Raw genomic sequence first — 18,469 nt, 5'->3', positions numbered from 1 at the left:
TAGTCATGTACATATAGACCTGTTATAACCTACGGTCAGTCCTGTCTACCGCCTGTCTAATCAGGAACCATTTTAGAAAGCCTCTTAAATGATTAAATGTGAATCATCATAATTAATTTTATTTAAGAAATAAGTTACAATGTGAAATTGGAACAAGTGCAGCTTTATGCTAAGCCTGGCGTCCCCTATTGAATATGATTAGGCATTGAGATTGGGTCTATTTTTTCTATTAAATTTTTATATGTTATGTTTAATATTAAGCACGATGAAAGCTGTCATACAAATTCTCTGGACAATTATTCAGCTGCTATGACGAATTAAAAACCGTCGACAGTTTTGCTTTTGCTTGACGACAGTTTGTACAGAATTTTCTGGACAATTAGAGAATGCAAATTTTCTCGACAATTATTCAGCTGCTATGGTGAAATACAAACCGTCGACAGTTTTACTTTTCTTGACGACAGTTTGTACAGAATTTTCTGGACAATTAGAGAATACACATTTTCTGGACAATTAGAGAATACACATTTTCTGGACAATTATTCAGCTACTATGGTGAATTAAAAACCGTCGACAGTTTTGCTTTTGCTTGACGACAGTTTGTACTGAATTTTCTGGACAGTTAGAGAATACATATTTTCTGGACAATTATTCAGCTGCTATGGTGAATTAAAACCGTCAACAGTTTTGCTTGGCAACTATTTGCCCAGAATTACCCTTTCACCGTTACTCAGAAAGGGTTGTCCTATTTAAGTTTTGTGTTTTGTTTTAAGGTTGTTTTTTTTTAGATTTTATCAGTTTTAGTCTGCACTGAGGAGGGTCAAGCGGAGGTCTTGACCGAAATATTCACATAATTTTGCAATTTTTCACTGGATCTTTATTGTCCTCGTATTCTTCCTTTTTTTGTGATTTTATGTTTTATTATGATTAGCCAGTATGGTCTCAGAAATTATTTTGTGCTCAACTACCGCTTACTTTGCCATGGATTTGTATCCCGCCAATGCCAGAGTTCTGAAGAAAGGTTCCATCACTGCTCTAGATTGTATTGTTTAGAGACAAAAGAGCCACAATTCGTTCACAATATAAGTATATGCATTCATTTAAAGGTACATTTTATAAAAATAGGCAGGTTAACACCCATAGAGGAATTGAGAAATTGTGTATAGAAAACATCTCTCAAATCTTTTTTTTTACTTTTTTTTTGTTCTTATTAAAGGAGCCACAATTTGTTCACAGTATAAATATTTGTATCTATTTAATGGCACATTTTATAAAATACACACGTTAACATCGATAAAAGCATTGAGAAATTGCTTATACAAGACATCTCTCAAAATTGTTTCGTCCTTTTTACTTGCTTCTGACAAAAGAAAAATCAGTTTTCAAATGGTAGAATTATTTGTCTCTCAAGACATTGCGTCTGTCATATGTGTCCCTCAGCATTAGCTAACCTAGTTCTAAAGAGGCAGGGCTATTTTTCTGTCCAGAGATATGGAACAACATGAGCGGCGTTTGAAAATATGTAACATGTAAATAGTGTCACATATACGTCATATATGACGTTTTAAATAATGACATTTTTCATCATAAACAGCGAGAATATGTCACATATATAAGCCAATGGAATTAAGACAAACATTGCGGTAAACCGTCTTTTCCTCTTCGTTTAAACCTTAAAGAAAGAGGAAATAAAAGAGAATCGACGAACAACAACTTCCCGTTGTTAGTAATAACTTGCAAAATTTAAAATCCCTCTAATTCGGAAAATTGCGTTTCAAATCTTACTCTAGAAATTTACAAAAAAGCTAATTTGAAATTTAAAGAAACTTGAAATTGGAAAATAAAAATTACTATATTATTAAATTACTGCATAGGTTTACTTTTTGATTTACATTTTAGTTTATTGATTGTTCTATATTAAGTTTCAGTTCATTTAAGTTTTCAGTTTATTTAAGTTTTCAGTTTTTAGTTTGACCTTGAAGTTTAGATACAAATTGCAAACCAATACTTGTATATTCTGATGAAACTTTAGTTTTAATTTTCTTTTTCTTTTTTGCTATTTTTCTAGTTTTTCTTTTACTAACAGAAATTGCAAGTATGTACGGATGCGTTTGCTTAGTCCGTATTAGTAGGAGAGTTCGGCTTCATCCCTGAAGACCGATGTAATCCCGATATATTGACGGTTAAAATTTATAATTCGTGTCAAATCCTTTCAAGCCGTTTTTAAGAATTTTCAGCTAGCCAGTCAGGTATTGTTTTGTTGGATCTGGCTGTCAGTCCCTTTTAAGTTGACACCTATGCATAAGTACCTTTATAAATTTCAATCTGTAGAATTTTTCATTTCATCCACCATAATGGGTGTGAGAAACTGGCAACTAAATCCCACTGATAGTGCTTAGTTACCTATCAGAGGCCGAGGAAATCAAAAATAAGTAATTATAATTACTTAAAAAATAAAAAATTATTAGTTTCTTTAAAGTTTGGATTTTAATTAAAGATGCAAGTTAATTTCGGTTAATATTCTGAAAGTAGTTCTTTTAATTACAAACCATAAGTACTTTTGGTTATGAACTAAATTATTTGTGTTTCTCATTAAAATTAATTATTAGCAAAAAAAACTTTGATATTAACACATCCCTTCCAATTGCCTCAACATAATATGGAGGGGAAATAATAAAAAAAAATCCACTAAAAAAATATTTAGCATAAAGCAGTTAAGATAAGGTTAATACGCAGGACAACGACAAATTTTTAAATAATCTACATGAACGCATGTTTTTCCCTTTTAGGAAATAAGTGTTCTTTTATGTTCAACCTTATAAAAAGCTAAAGATAAAAGAACATATACAACAATAGACAGAACAAGACAGATTTTGCTGGATAACGCTAGATAGCGTTGATTGTTTTTGTCTTGGTGGCGAACTTGAGTTTTTCGTACTCTCGGGTCAACTATCTGCTTTTGTATGCACACTTTCCTTTCAGCAAAAGCTTTAATATTAACCTCTATTAATAATTTTTTTTATGTCCTTCATGTTTTTGCGTTTTTTTAGAGATAAACTTGTATCATTATAACTTTGTTTATGAGATTTTATTTTCCCTTGCTTGCTTTGAAATTCAGACCTTGGTAAGTAGACCCTTTTGTTTTCCAAATCTTTCCTGGCTTTGATTCTAATCTTAAATAGATGTATTAAGGTGTTAACCGCTTTCAACTTTTTCTTATCTCTTCTTGCCCTGAATCTATAATTAGAAAGTTGGCTGTTTTACTGTAGATGGAAGTTTTTCTTGTGGAAAAGATTTCTCTAGTTGAGTAAAAAATTAAACATTATTCCGAGGCACATTACGCTAATTACTACTAGGTTTCAAGCGAAGTATTTTATCCATCTAATTTCTTAAGAAAATAAATACTGAATAACTTAGAGTGTTTCCTCCCATGACTAAATGTCGATTTTTTTTCCAATCAGAACTAATTGCATAAAAGTTTTTTTTCAGTTTACTAAGTATTATTTTGCAATATGTTTTATCAATCAAAAGTTTATCAGCCTTTTAAAATTAACCTTTTCTCAACCTGTTTTTTAAGAAAATAAACAAAATCAATTGAGCAGATGTTAGAAAGTTTCCTCCATTAGCTAAAAGTTGAATATTTACTATAACAGCTGTTTTGATGTAAGTTGTTTCTAATTTATTTAGCATTATTTTGCAATGTGTGTTGATCAATAAAGAGAATGAACGTCTTTTAAACGAAGCCAAGAACTTGAATTATTTAAGGGTTAATTTAGAGGCTCATTAGGTTTTCAACCTTTTAAAATTAAACATCTTCCCAACGGCTTTTTAAGAAAATAAGCAATATCAGGCAAAGATATGTTAAACAGTTACCTCAATTGACTAGAAGCTAAATATTTCCAATAAACATTAATTATATTCATTTTTCCAATTTATTAAGGATTATCTCAAACAGTTTGTGGTAACGAACTGTAAGTAAGGAGCGACCTGGCTCAATATCAACTGAAACTCTAAAAAAGGGACAGTTGATAGCAATAAATATATTAAAAGAAATGGATTTTTGTGCTGATTCCAAATGTATCAGTTTCATTCAGTTTAGTCTTACCAATCAAAGGTTAAGAGCCTGAGAAAATTTGTCTTATTTTCGAAAAAATTAGGAAATGCCCCTAAAAGTCATAGAATCTCAATGAAAATCATTCCATTCACCGTATCAGAGAACCATACTGTAGAGGTTTCAAGCTCCTGTGTGTAAAAATGTGGAATTTTGTATTTTTTGCCAGAAGAAAGATCATGGATGCTTGTTTATTTATTTATTATTCTTCTTTCCGGTGATTATTGTAGCGACCCAATAGTCCCAGAATATCAAGAGAGACCTCTTCCGAACGGAAATTAAAAGTTATAGTGCCCTTTTAAGTGACAAAAAAATTGGAGGACAACTAGGTATCCTCCCACGCCCCCTTTTCTAAAAATTGTCCGATCAAAATTTTAGATATCAGTTTTGCTCAGTATAGTTGAAAAGCCGAATAACTCTGCCTTTGGAGATATCACGATCCCCACAGCCCCTGGGGAAAGGTCTTTAAGTTACATAATTTGTCCATTGTTTACGTATAGTATTTGTTATTGGGAAGTATGCATGCATTTTTTGGGTGAGGGGGGCCAATGGTCTGCTGGTAGGATTTTCCATAGGGAGGGAAGTTTCAAGGGAGATAATTTCTCAGGGGTTGTTTTATTTCCTTTTTTTAATTTTGCTTGTTTGTTAAAAGTTGTGATTGCTAAGTGCTTGTTATATATGTGGTTGCCAAGTATCAAGTGCTTTCGTGTCTTTCTTTGGATAGCCACTTGGATTAATGTTTTGCGTTAAACAATTCTGTAATCACAGAACTAAAAAAAATATCCAACTTTTAAAGAAGAACAATTACAGCTAAAGGGATAACCTAGATAATATTATTTACTATTATTTGTTGAATAGTTCATGGTAGAGGGTCATCGATGGGTAGAATGGCAACAAAAGAAAAACATAGTTTAAATTGTCAAACAAAATAAAATAAGCAGTTTTGGAAGTGGTTTGTACCAACGATTTCAATGGCCCTCTTATGTGTTTCCAAAAGTCTTCAAAATAAACTCGTCTCCCTTGTCCCTTTATTTCCAATCCGTGTGAAGCGAAGTTTCTTAAATGTTAATCTTTGGTTACATCTATCTTTAACAGCCTTATCTTTCACTGAGGCAAACACTTGATTAACTTGATTTTGTTATTTAAATATGTCAATTTTTCAGTGAAAAGACAGTTGTTAAAGTCCTAATCAACGAGAACGACTTTTAGAAATGATTTGATTCGCCCCTGTAAAAAAAGAAGATTTCTTTTCCACTTCTCTTAAATTGACATCGATAAAAACTAGTTAATTAAACCTCTTGCTCGGCAGTGACGCCAGCGTAGAGGGAACCAGACACCAGCGCCATAGTCTTCTCCAGAGTGGCCTGTTTTCAGAGGATAGATTTTAAGCTTCGCTGTTTTAAGCATCGCTACGGTAAATGCCCCACGCTGTGAGTCGATCGGGGATGATATCCGCCCATCTCATACGCAGTCTAGCACTGAGGCGTTCCCAGCCATTTGCGGTTGGATCCAAATAAAATCGAGTTGGATCGAATTAAATTAGATTGAAGTCGATTAGTTGGTTAAGCATCATTAAAACTAAATTCTGCTCTTCTGTACCTGAGTTGAGCCTCTTTGGATCTAAACTCAAGGTTGCATTTTGCTATTTCTGGTACCCAAGAAATTTAAAAGCAATAAAATACTAGATCTACGTTTCATGAGCAACGTGAGGTGTTGCGGCAACCTTTGATCGGCTTCGCCGAGTAAAGTTTTGCGAGAGCAACACTTTGGTTTTGTTTCCTCGCTGCGACTAAACGCTGAAGTTGTTAATCTGTAAGGATGCTAAAATACATATTAGGTACACCAACTCGCAAAAGTTGCAAACTCCTCATTGCTAAAGATGATTGTAGCCTTACAGCCGATTATTACTTACAAGTCCCATACATGCCTTACCACTGGAACCAAATTGGTCTTACCATCAAATACAGCGGAAACAAGAAGTAGGTACACCAACTAGTAAGAGTTGCGAACCCCTCATTGCCGAGGATGATTATGAGCTAACAGCCGACTGTTGCTTACAACTCCCCTATATGTCTCACAATTGGTATCGGCCTATTTTTGGTTTCAGTGTGTACCTTACTACTGAAGTTGTCAACCCCTTTAAACTTTCAAACTGGTATATCTCATGAAGGAATTTTTGTACAAAAAAATGGATGACATATACTTTGATCAGCTCATCAAAAGCTATCGACTGCCGTCAAAAAAAAAATCTATCTGTCTTAGTTCAAAAGTTGACTTTTTTGCCGTTGGCCAACTTTCTAACGTCATCACTTAGAAAGGAGCAAAGGATAAACTCTCATTTCTTTAGCAATGAGAGAATTTTCAAAGTTTAAGAGGCACATCTGATACCATTTCTCTACCGCAATCCCAAGTGCGAAAAACCGAATGATAAACTCAGCAGAAATCACGAACAGAAATGGGTAGAAACAATAGATGGCAGCACTTTCGGACCCGTGGGAAAATGCCGCTTTTTTGCTTCTCTAAATTTTTCTATTTATCACTCAAAGAAGATATATTGGCTGTGGGGCAGGGTAACTGTCGCATATATTTAACACTTATAGATTTTAGTCCATCTTCAATTTGAAACTGGTGCCTGCCTGCTTGCCTGCTTGCCTGCTAGAACGGAGCTTTCCACTCGAAAGCAGAAACATGGTTTGATGAAACGAAAGCTTGGCTGCATAACTTCAGATAGTCCTCTCTGACATAGGCTATACAACTCCTCTTCACTTTACACACTATAGGCTCTTTCTCAAGGACAAGCAAAAACCATCCTTTTTGGCCCCAGGCAAGAGTTCTACGAAGCTTTCCAAAATGTAAAGTCATATTCATCAATCCGGCCTAGGTCACACACTTTCCGTAAAAACCGCAGAGGTTAGACCCTTACCACTTTCTAGGAATAAGCTGAAATCGGGGTGCTAGGAACAAAAAAAAAAAAAAAAACACGACAAAACCAAAGTGTTGCTCTCGCAACACAAATACCAGACTAACTGAAGTTGGAGATAATTTTTTTATGCTCCTGTAATTCCTTTAATAGAGGTTTAGTGGGGAACTACGCCCCTCTTTCAGGCTCGAAACTTTTTGTAGTTAAACATATTGTCAGAACACTGAAGAGCTACCCAAGGATGAACAAAATTTTTAATACTATGGGTATTGTTGATGTGTCCGATCCTCTTTCTTCTAGGCATATGTGAAGCCTATTCCACCTAGAAAGAAAAGACCCCTGTCTCAAAGACTATCCACTCGTACAGCCAAATATTACTTAATTACCAAGAACAGTAACCTCTCAATAAGCTGTTAATCATGCCACGAATTTCGCTTACATAGAGTTCACCTTGAAAAAGCTCCCCAAGTAGGATAAAGCACAATAAGCACAGACCGTTGAAATGACGTTTTAAGATGACTGTTAAATCTCCCTTTGTTGGAGGGATTTGTCCGGTCAAAATAAAGTTAATGGAAGTCTGCCAACACACTAGCAAGTGTTTCTGCCAGTTAGTTCTATGTAGAATGAGTGCTAGAATGTAGTTGCCAAAATTGACCAAAAATTTAGTGATACAGGTGGAAAAGAGAGAGAAAAATATAAAAAATGAAGTGGCTGTATATCCAATTTCGCCTATTCCCAGTGGAGCTAACAAATTTAAACTTATAACGCTAGTTCAGTATTTTTTATTAATTCTCTTCTGTTAGGTCTATAACCAAAGCTATTTGAAGAATCCAAAACCAGTACTGATATTTTTCAGTTTTAGTTCCAAACTGATGAATTATCAAAGATGGATTTCTTTTTTTTTTTTGCTTTTATTCTTTTTTTTTCATTTGTAGTCAAATTCTCAAAAATAAATTCACTTGTCAGTTAGAGAAAGAAATATTTATTAATAAAGCAAATACTATCACATTTCACCTGCCAAGGAAAGCAGTAAAGCTTGAGAGGGAAATCAGGACTAAGCGATTGCAAGTACTTAACGTACCCATACCAAACTGTAATTCAATCGCTTGTAATTCAGTTAAGGTAAGTAAAGAAAAACAACTATTGAAACCGGAGAAATATGAGAGGTGAATGTACCCTATGTGAGAGGGTAAAAGGTAAGTGGTACCTTATGTAAAGTGGTGACCATCCGAGATGAAATGAACTTTTTTGGCGTGACTTGAAAACAAAAAGACTAAAGGATTTTTTGCATATTCTGGTAGTATTGTTCCATCATGAGGACCATAATGACCAATGACAAAAGAGCCTGGATCGTGTTGTAATAGTGCGTGAGTAAATTCTGTATTTGGTGGTTGTGAATTTGGAATACCTCGATTTGATAACCCTTTTTAGAAGTCGCGTGACCAGGGACCAAATCAGAATCACTAAATCCAGACCTTTATTCTCTTTGGGACTTTTTTGGACTTTTTAAAAACATGTTACAACATTATTTGTCCAAATCCAGCATCCGATTTCTTAAAAAGACAACTTACATAAAAAGGAAACAAATCAGTTTTTTTTCAAGTGATCTTTGATGTAAGTTGAAAACTTGTAAAACTTCTGGAGATTATTCTTTTTAAATACCCACAGTTTAAACTGCATCTTTACATACTCTTCCTCAGAGCGATTATATCATGTAATTTTCCTTTTGTTAATGAGGTTTTATCACAACCAGGTCATAAATGGTCCCCTGAAATGAACTTTTCCTGTTATAATTTATCCATTATTAAACAAGCCTTGAAATAAGGAAATGGCCCTTGTTTCTTTTGGTTTTGCCTTATTTTACATAATGATAACCTTCCCTGCTGTGACTACCAATGTAGGGAAATGATAATCAGGCTCAAATAATCATTTGGATGTGGTGTCTTTCATCTTGTTTAATGAGGGGATTTACTGATTTAGTATCGATTATTTGGGTGTTCATAAGGTCTTGGTAATTTCTCTGTTTATTCTTCTGGTTAAAACTCTCTGTTTTAATATATGTGCATGCATACTTTCGTGAAAACTTTGATATGTTTAAATATATTAAGTGTTCTATACCTTCAAGTCAAATTGAAATCTAGAGATCTTTTTCTAAAACATTGAATGTGATCAGAAATGTTATTTATTGAAGAATTTCTAGGTTTTCATTTCTTTGCTGAACCTTGAAACGAACATAGAGGAGGGTCCCGGGCTGTCAAATTGAAAAGATTTAATTCTTTATAATTTCTCCCTCGTTTTTTTACGGTTGTCATATAGTTTATTTACTTTTTTCGATTTTGAGAAAATTTTAACCCTTCAAAATTTATGCTCAGCAAGATCCCGCTGCATGATCCAATTTAACCCATTTGGTGACATGTTATCGGTCGTCCTTAATAAATCCTTTATCATACCTGCGGAGGGCAAGTGTAACAAAAATGGCGTACATAATACAAATAAGGGTTTACCACCAATTTTTGGACAAACCCAATCATTTTCAAATATTTCTGTCACGCTTACCAGGTACCCACCGTAATACTTAGAAAAATGTTCAAATATAGCTTTTACAAAACATTCTGCAGACATCAGCTCTGGTTAGTAAAAAGAATACATTGCTGTAATATTGCAGTGGAAAAATATTTTTCTAAAATAGATTGCTTGCTTTCTTCTTCCTTAATTTCAATATATATTGATTGTACTGTCAGGTACGGCTGTTGAGACTTTATTTTTACCCGATGTAAGATAAACTTTTTCCTGAAACTTCTGCTTCTAATTGATTGCATATTTTAGTCAGGGACCTAGCAAACGAAAACTTGCATTAGAGTTACGTTCAAAGGGGGGGGAACAGAGCAAATGGGGGCTGCACAGAAAGGTGGAAACACCTTTGCAACTCCATTCGATTAGTGGAGTCGAAACAGAAGCTTCTTATATAGTTAAATTTACGTGATTCCCTTGATTCACAAATTGCTTTCATCAAATTTACTTTGCTCTTTGTATTTACAACAATCTTTGTCCAGTTTCCAATTTTTGAGCTTGTCAGGAGTAGACTGTCGAGCAGCTGCCACGTAACTGATGACACCCACTGCAGCCCTTCGGAGATATACTACCCTTTCAACACGGCCTTAAGCAACCGCATGGCATATATTTCGACCGTTTCGTGTTCAGCTGGTGGCTTTTGGCAAACCAGTGGCATGAAGTCGATAACAAAGGCTTCATGCTCATACAAACAACGTTCCTTTTGGAACATTGTTTGGAAATTTTGGGTTTTCAGGCCATTCGTAAAAGGCACTGGGCTCTTTCACAAAGTCTAACACGGTAGACTTAGCACAATTTCGAAGCGTAAACGTAGAATTTCTGAGCTGAAAAATTGAAGGAGCAAATGAAAAGAGCTCAAAGCTCAGAATATTTTTGCTGTTTCAGTCCACTGTTATTGACATACTTGGCTACAGCTTCAAGTCTTTGCAGCTGAAAGTGAGGAGCTCGCAACCGATGGACTGTTCTGCTCATTGGTAATCATATTCATAAAATTTAATCGGTTGCAGCAAAGGGGTCTGTGTGACAGTGCAATATGGGTATATCCGTTTCTACAAGCATCATCTTCTTCTTGATAAATTTATAGCTATCTTCGCGATGCGGAAAATCAAACTCGGAAGTTTCATTCATGTTAAAACCAAAATTTATTTTCTAATCAAGATTTATAATGGATTCAGCAGTATGATCCGGCCGCGCGAGGTTAAACGAGCCTGGTTGCCTTTTCACATTGAATATGCCTCTTTCAAATAAGTCTTGCACTTCATCTGGCAGGTTGCAGACACTTTGCATACTTGTGATGGCCTGCAGCTACAATGAAGGGTAGTATTAACTTGTCACCTAGAAGGTGGCCAGACCTAAAGCCAGAGTGCTCACCATATGATGGAACGGCCAGAAAATAATCATCATCTTCAGATGTCCAAAGTGCGTCCTTGTTATCATTACAGCAGGGCTGGAGAAGTTTAACAGTTAGTGAAACACTCAGAACCAAGCCCTTGGCCTAAAAAAGCTAGCCAGCTTTGATGCACTTACCAGGAAAATTTTCAATACATGTTCAAATAATATAGATAATAAATTAAGTTAATTCTTTGAACTTCTTCAGTAATAATAAATATTTGAATAATCCTGATTTAAGGAGGCAACCTTTAGTAAAACATTTTTAGGAAGAAATTGAGGACAGTCAAACTCAAGCACTAAATTCTTGGTACCATAAAATTATTTCAGTTGGACGTCTGTATTACTACTTCTTGTCTGTGACAGTTAGTCACTCTTTTGTTAGCTTTAAAATCTTCGATTATCAACAAAGTGATGACATTTACGTTCTTGCAATTAGATCGCAATGCTAGATAGCGCTCTGGTAAAATTTCCGCTAGGTGTATAAGATCAGCGCAATGAGGGTACGCGAGCTTAAAAAAAAAGGTAAAGGATGCGGCATTTAGACTTTACAGTCCGTACCGGCGGTGCTGATCTCCGTTTCTTGGCCCTTCAGCCAGGAAGTGCAATGGGGGGTTGGGGGCCAGCTAACCTGTGCTTTCGCACACCCTTCCTGTTTACCTTCCCCAGATTTCTCCAGGTACCCATTTAGAGCTGGGTCGACTCTGGCCAAGCTTACAGGATCACGCCACTGACCCCCGTCCCAAACTGAAGAATTGGGTACACCGGGATTCGAACCCACGTCCTCTCAGATACAGGATCCCGAATCCAGCGCACCAACCCACTCGGCCAACGCGAGCTCGGGTACGCGAGCTTGGAAAGATCTGGGTCATATCGTGGGATTTAGGGTGGGAACATGGGAGAGAACTTGCAAAATACTTAGTATTGCACAGAGTATAGCTTTTTCACGCTAATGTTGATCAGTTAAAAAACTTGTAAAGTCTTAATGCTGACAAGTGCAAATTAAGGCAAGATAAATGTGAAAAGTAGAGTGGAGAGACAATACTCCAATTTACTCTTGAAATCCCTGATTAATGTACTCGGATCTGAAATCGAACTCAATGGTCCCCAGAATAAAAATATATCAATCTTTGTTTTTTGTTTTCTATATCCGCAGACACGCCCTTTTGCCATTGGTGCAAGGAATTTTGAATGCGCCACCAGATATTTGTTTTCAGCACCTATTACTGCCCTAGATTCAATGTTCAAACCTTCTTTAGCTCTTTGAAGCCTGGTAACTATTTTCTATCGATATTTCTTTATTGTCGGTCCTTGACTATTTATGTTTAGGATATCAGATGCTAAATCAATCTTAATTTAATTTGATCTTTCAGCAAACTCAAATTCCTATTTTTCCTCCTCTGTTTCTTAGCTACGGAAAAGATTTTCTGGAACTCGTTGCTTATAAATTAGCTTATTTTTTAAAAATTAATTTCAGGCCCCAGATGGTGAGCCACAACCTACTACAGAAGTGGACTTATTTATTTCTACTGAGAAGATTATGGTATTAAATACGGAACTCAAGGTAATAGAATGAATTCCATCTTATAGTCAAACCTTAATTTGGGATATTTTGTCTATAGGAAGAGACAGTGAAGGATATTAATAACATTCATGCTATACGGACCCTTTAGCATTATTTAAGTAAGATGAAAACAAATCGCTTTCTTAATTAAGATGTTTCGTCATTATTATGTGTTCTTGTGTGATTTTAAGCAGAAATGTCCCAGTGTTATCGAAGAAATTATTAATATTTAAAAAATGAAATTTTTCTGGTGGAAGTAAAGAGCGAAGTTGAAACGAAACGGAGTTGAAAAAGAGCGAAATTTGAATTAAAATGGAATAGTTGTGGGCATCAGATCATGGCTTATTATAGAAAAAGCCAAGACAGATAGTCCGATTGAGTGAGAAGCAAACTTGGCATTAATTCCCCCCTTGTTAGAATTGTATAAAAAGGAGGTTAGTTCATTTGTTAATAGACATGTCTATCTATTATCCGTCCTTGCGTCGTTCCTAGGACAGTAGAACCAAGGTAGATAGTCATAGAGATAAGATAGTGATAGAGCCTATAGTTTTTCAAGTGTTTGGTTAGTTTGGCTTGGGTAAACGGCGGGAGTATGCGGGTGCCTCTCTCATTGGACCAATACACGGTTTGTTATCTTTTAGCAAGTCACGCCTGCCTAAAGTCTCAGGCTGGTTGTTGTGACATTGATTTTGTATACTTTGTAATATTTTTAGGGGAAGGGGAATTATACTATGAAAAGATTGGTCGTGACCGAGAATTCTGGTCTAACAAAATGCTGCCAAATCTACAAAAATTTGGCTTTGAGGCGCTGTTACCAGAAATTGTCGACGGAAGGTTGTCAAGAAGTATGGAGATACGGGAACCGTTTATATGAATCCAATTCTACTAGGTGTAGGTAGTTGTCATGTGTAATTACTGTCTTAGTCTAATACAAATTCAGATATACAAATACACAGGCAGCACTCAAGCTTTAGAATTTTTTTCATGGACCCGCAAAGATAAACAAAATAAAGTAAATTGATCACTTCGCTAAAAGCAGTTATTTAAATTTTATTTGTGTAAATTGGTTTGCATGAAGTAAAACCCGAAGACATGTACGTTTTATTTGTAATTTCCACAAGTTTATAACGCACCCTGGCGAATAATGATGGCCAGACCCCAGGTACGTACGCAGGAGAGGGATTTGCCCCCCCCCCAAACTTTGCAAAATGCTTAATTTTCCGTACGAAACGTTTAATTTTCCCGTGTTTTCCTGGTATTTCTTGCGTAAGAGTTGACCCCCCCCCCCAAAAAAAAAAATCTCGAATAATAATTTCTCTAGTTTTCTCCTCAAATAATTGTTCTTTTGCAGATAAATCTTCCTATTTACTTGCAAAATTACGAGGAATAACAATGCGATAATCGCAATTTTGAGTAAGAATTGACTAGGGAGTAAAATGTCTGAACTTCCGCTAGGCCTTAAAGCGGACAAAATTATTGCTTCGCAGCTAGGGCAAAATTTGCCTACAACTAATGGAGGTAAATCACTCAATGATATTTCCCTGTGTTTTGAAAATATATTTCGAGAGAAAGACAATAGATTGGAATCTTTCGGTTAAGCCATAAGATAGAATATTTTTTCTTTAGTATACAGTGTAGAGTTTAAATACGGTGAGGATTTTAAGGTAATTGCTGTTGTATTTACCCTCCAGGAGGGCTTAAATGAGATGAAAAAATTCACTGTTTTAATTAAGAGTTCTTTTAGTTATTATATATTCAATATTATATATTGTCATTTCTTTTTAAGCATAAATATAACAAAAAAATTGTGATCCAAGAAGTTACTATTGATTAAAAAGTCAGGTTTTCGATATTGAAGTAAGGAGCGAAGTAAATATTTGCTTATTTTTCTAGGATTATGCAAAACTAATATTTTATTAAAGCCCACCCATAAGGAAAAAGATTGTTCTATTTTTCATGTTTGTTACGTTGGTTGTATGGCAAGTTGTCTTGTCCTTTTGCTGGAAGAAAATGTCATCCATAAACGTAAAACTAAAGATTTGTGACTCACATATGTCAAATCATAATAAAGGTTGCTGAAATTACAAAGGTTAGGTGGTCCACTCATTATCACACCAGTGCAAAAATGACAAAAATCCAAGTGCATGTTTCACATTGGTATGTCAGGTCCTTTGCTTTAACAGAATACCCTTTTAATTGTTATTTATTTTGAGTACCTCTCTTTTCACTTTTTTCATTTTAATTTTTTTATCCTTTTTGATTTTTAAGTGTAAAAGTGTTGAATCCTTTTTTATCTTTCAAGACTTTCTTTTATGTTCTATATCTTAGTGTTAAAAAATTACTTTCTAATCAAACAGACATCTGGTGCTTCAAATGAATAGAAAATTCTTGAATGAAGAAACAGAAGGTACAAAAGCAAGTCATTAAGACTTGTGTTTCTTTTTATTGTTGTTCGATTTTTTTCTCTTTTTATTGCAACGGTACTATAGATCAATGTTCCATATTAGGTCTATATTAGGTGTTGATCATTGAACCATGTTAGGTCTATATTAGGTCTATTTGTGACCTTGATGTTTCAAGGGAACTAACGCTTTTCTTATCATTAAACTATTATCTATGTGTGTTTTATAAACCATATGTGTGATCTAAACTCAGCACAGCCCCACTTCCTGGACAGATAGTACCCCCTGATTACACCCCTAAAATATTGTCTGTGTGCACCTTAAGGGATCTGAAACTGATCTAATCGTTAGCGTGCTATTTCACGAAGAAAAAAGAGGACTCCTACCTAATATTCTTCTAATATGTTTCTCTGACGCTCCACTCTAATGGAATATACCAAAGTAAGAGAGAAATATAATACTAAGAAACAAATTTGGGCCTTATGTTTGCACATTAGGGGGGGGGGTAAAGTTTAGCCTGTCTCCATGCCTAATGTGTTAGATTCAATTATTCTGCCTATTATGTAGTAAGAATTGTCTTATAACTTTACACTGTCCAAATAATTTACCCCCCCCCACATCCCTAATGTGCAAATATATAACCCAAAATATAAATTTCCCATCTATTCTGTCACTTCCCTTTGTCTTTGTCTCACGCTAAGCTGAAAGAAACTAACGAAAAAAACTGATTCTATAATGCGTCAATGAATGAACAACTTGAGCAGTAGGGGGTTTATCATACAAGTACCGAAAAAAGTTAGATAAAAAAATAAAAATTAAAAACAGGAGGATAAAGATCGCTTGTATTCATCAATATGAGCGTTCTAATAAAACAACCATTGAACAACTACAAAACCAATTGTTCCTTTGCTTATTCATCATTCAAGAGCTTCCTATCGATGGGGCCTGTTCGATGTCTTTTCTATTAAAAAGTAGGTTGTGGCAATGATTGACAAAACAGAGACAATAGATCTATGTCTCATCAACAAAAGGAAGGCATTAGAAAATGAGAAAGTTTTAGAACATGGGGGAAATAAGGAATATATTAAAGTGGTGTAAAAAAAGGGAAATATAAAAATATTAAAATTGATATTACGATGAAATAAATATTACAATTAAACCCCCAGTAGAACTTTAATATAAAAACTAACCACTTCTAGAGAAACAAATCCAGTACGCTAGGAAGAAAAGCGTGCTTATTATAAAGACGAATTATTTTTACAAAAAAAGGAATAAATATGTAGTATTACAAAAAAAGAAAACAGAGTAAAACCTTCAGGAAAGAACATGGATTTGTTATACAGTATTTTACAAAGTAAAATTCAAATTAACTACAATTTGTTTTTGTTTTACAAGTTTACACATTTTTGCTTTTTATAGAGTTGTAACTTTTAATTTTTGTAAATTGATTTGTAATTTGTACAAAGTTTTTTTTTTTATCATTTTGTTGCACAAAAAAAGAATACTTCCTCAATAGGATGAATCATGCAACCAAGAAGTACTTTCAAGCTGTTTTTTTTATGAAATTAGGCTTAACTTTACACCCTTGTCGAACTATCTACCATGAAGGAAAATATCTCAGTTTAATATATTATAACTAAAAAGAGTATTTTAAAATTATAAAAATTGAATTATACTTTTTTTTGAATATGTTAACTAAATATCTATCGATAAGGATTACTTGAAAAATAGAGTAAAAGCAAAAAGAGGAAGAACATAAAACCTCCACTCGTTCAGATCAATATTATAGTAAAAGATTTACCAAACAGCTGTAATAATCAATTATTTCTTTGCTTGTTCATCACTCAAGAATCTTTTATCCAGAAAACATGCTTGGGTGTCTTTTCGTTTAGAAAAGAAGGTATAAAAATAAACAGAAAAAAAAGATAAAAATATTGATCCATACACACATTGCAATAAAGAATGAAACACTAAAAAAAAGTCTTAATACAAGAATTTAAGAATTTAAACAACTTGAAGGGTGGGGTTATTATAAAGACCAATTACTTTTACAAGACTGAAAGATCCAAATTTTTTAGGAGAGATCTCGTGCTTTCTTGAAAAAAAAGAATAAAACGTCAAGGAAAGAACATATCCTCATTAGAAATTGTTTCCAAAAACAAAACTAATTAGACCTCCACTCAGTAGTACGATTGTACTAAAGTACGAAAATCATGCAACCAAGAAGTGATTTAACTACTGTTTAAAAATTTATATTCTTCTCCAATTATAAAAAAAGAAAAAAATGAAAAATAGTTTTTTCTTAAGTGATTTCACATTTCAGAGAGAGGAAAATACGACAAAGTGAAAATATCTCAATTTAGCACGTTATAAATAAAAATGGTACCTACTATAAATTTATATAACCCCCTTTTTGCATACTAACTAAACATTCATCGATATATATATATATATATATATATATATATATATATATATATATATATATATATATATATATATATATATATATATATATATATATATATATAAAATGGAGCGAAAACAAAAAGAGTAAGAACTTCCACTCATTCAGATCAATATTCTAATAACAAAAAAAAAGCAATGAACGATAATAACAAATTTTACCTTTTCTTGTTTATCACTCAAGAGTTGTTTTTTTATCCAGGGAACATGCTTGACGTCTTTTCGTTTAGAAAGGAAGGTATATATATATAAAAAACTCAAACAACAATAAAAAGAAACACAAGTCTTAAGGACTTTCTTTTGTACTTCCTTTTTCTTCATCCAAGAATTTACTGTTCATGGGACACATCTCAAGTCTGTTTGATTAGAAAGTATTTTTTTTCAAAACGTGAACATACGGAAGACATTCTTTGTATCATTTAAAATGCAAAAGAAAGTTTTTGAAAAAGAAAAAGGATTCAAATTTATTGCAAATGTAAATAAAAAGAGCAAAAAAGTCAAAATAAGAAAGGCGAAAAGAGAGGTATTTAAAACAAATGACAGTTTAAAGAATATTCTGTTAAAGAATAGAGTATGACAAATTAAAGTGAGACAAGCACTTGCATGTTCCCATTTTTGCACTGGTATACTACTCAGTGGGCCATATTTTTACATAGGTTGCAGTTTCGGCACCTGGATAAGATATGCATTATGACAATGGTGATGCAGTAGGCTCGTCTTCTTCCTGTCATCTTTTGAATGCTAATGCCAGTAAAATGTGATAGGATCTATCAACGGGTAATGTTTAGCAGCATAAGCAAGAAGGTGATCTTCGTCATCAACTGAAACTTTTATGTTAGCATTCTCTTTGAGCACTATCATCCCTGGAAATTTTAATTTGGTATAACCCGCATTTTGATGAATGAAATTCTTGGGCACTCCGAAGGAATTCAACCCCTCACTGTCATGACGCGTAAACATTCCTGAAAGATCCCCATTAATGCTTGTTTCATAGTTCAGTCTCTTGAAATATTTCATCTTCATAAGATGTGAAAGTTTATCCTTCC

At 34.1% G+C, this 18,469-nt stretch overlaps 2 protein-coding genes across 8 annotated transcripts in view; both read left to right on the top strand.

Annotated features, from left to right (window-relative positions):
• The window catches only part of LOC136041934 (histone-arginine methyltransferase METTL23-like), a 240,388-nt gene that overhangs the window by 204,495 nt on the left and 17,424 nt on the right, over positions 1-18,469 (top strand). The window lies entirely within an intron of this gene.
• LOC136041935 (protein lin-10-like) overlaps positions 1-18,469 on the top strand; it is a gene marked incomplete at its 3' end in the record, with an annotated part of 204,436 nt that overhangs the window by 175,022 nt on the left and 10,945 nt on the right. For all 6 annotated transcript variants that reach the window (XM_065726747.1, XM_065726746.1, XM_065726745.1 and 3 more), the window contains 1 exon segment: positions 12,469-12,555. In XM_065726747.1, the coding sequence (XP_065582819.1) occupies positions 12,469-12,555 (87 nt within the window).

The sequence above is a fragment of the Artemia franciscana genome, unplaced genomic scaffold, assembly GCF_032884065.1.
Source record: "Artemia franciscana unplaced genomic scaffold, ASM3288406v1 PGA_scaffold_50, whole genome shotgun sequence".
Taxonomy (NCBI): domain Eukaryota; kingdom Metazoa; phylum Arthropoda; class Branchiopoda; order Anostraca; family Artemiidae; genus Artemia; species Artemia franciscana.
Note: the sequence above shows the minus strand (reverse complement) of the source record. Positions and strands in the feature narration are given on the sequence as shown.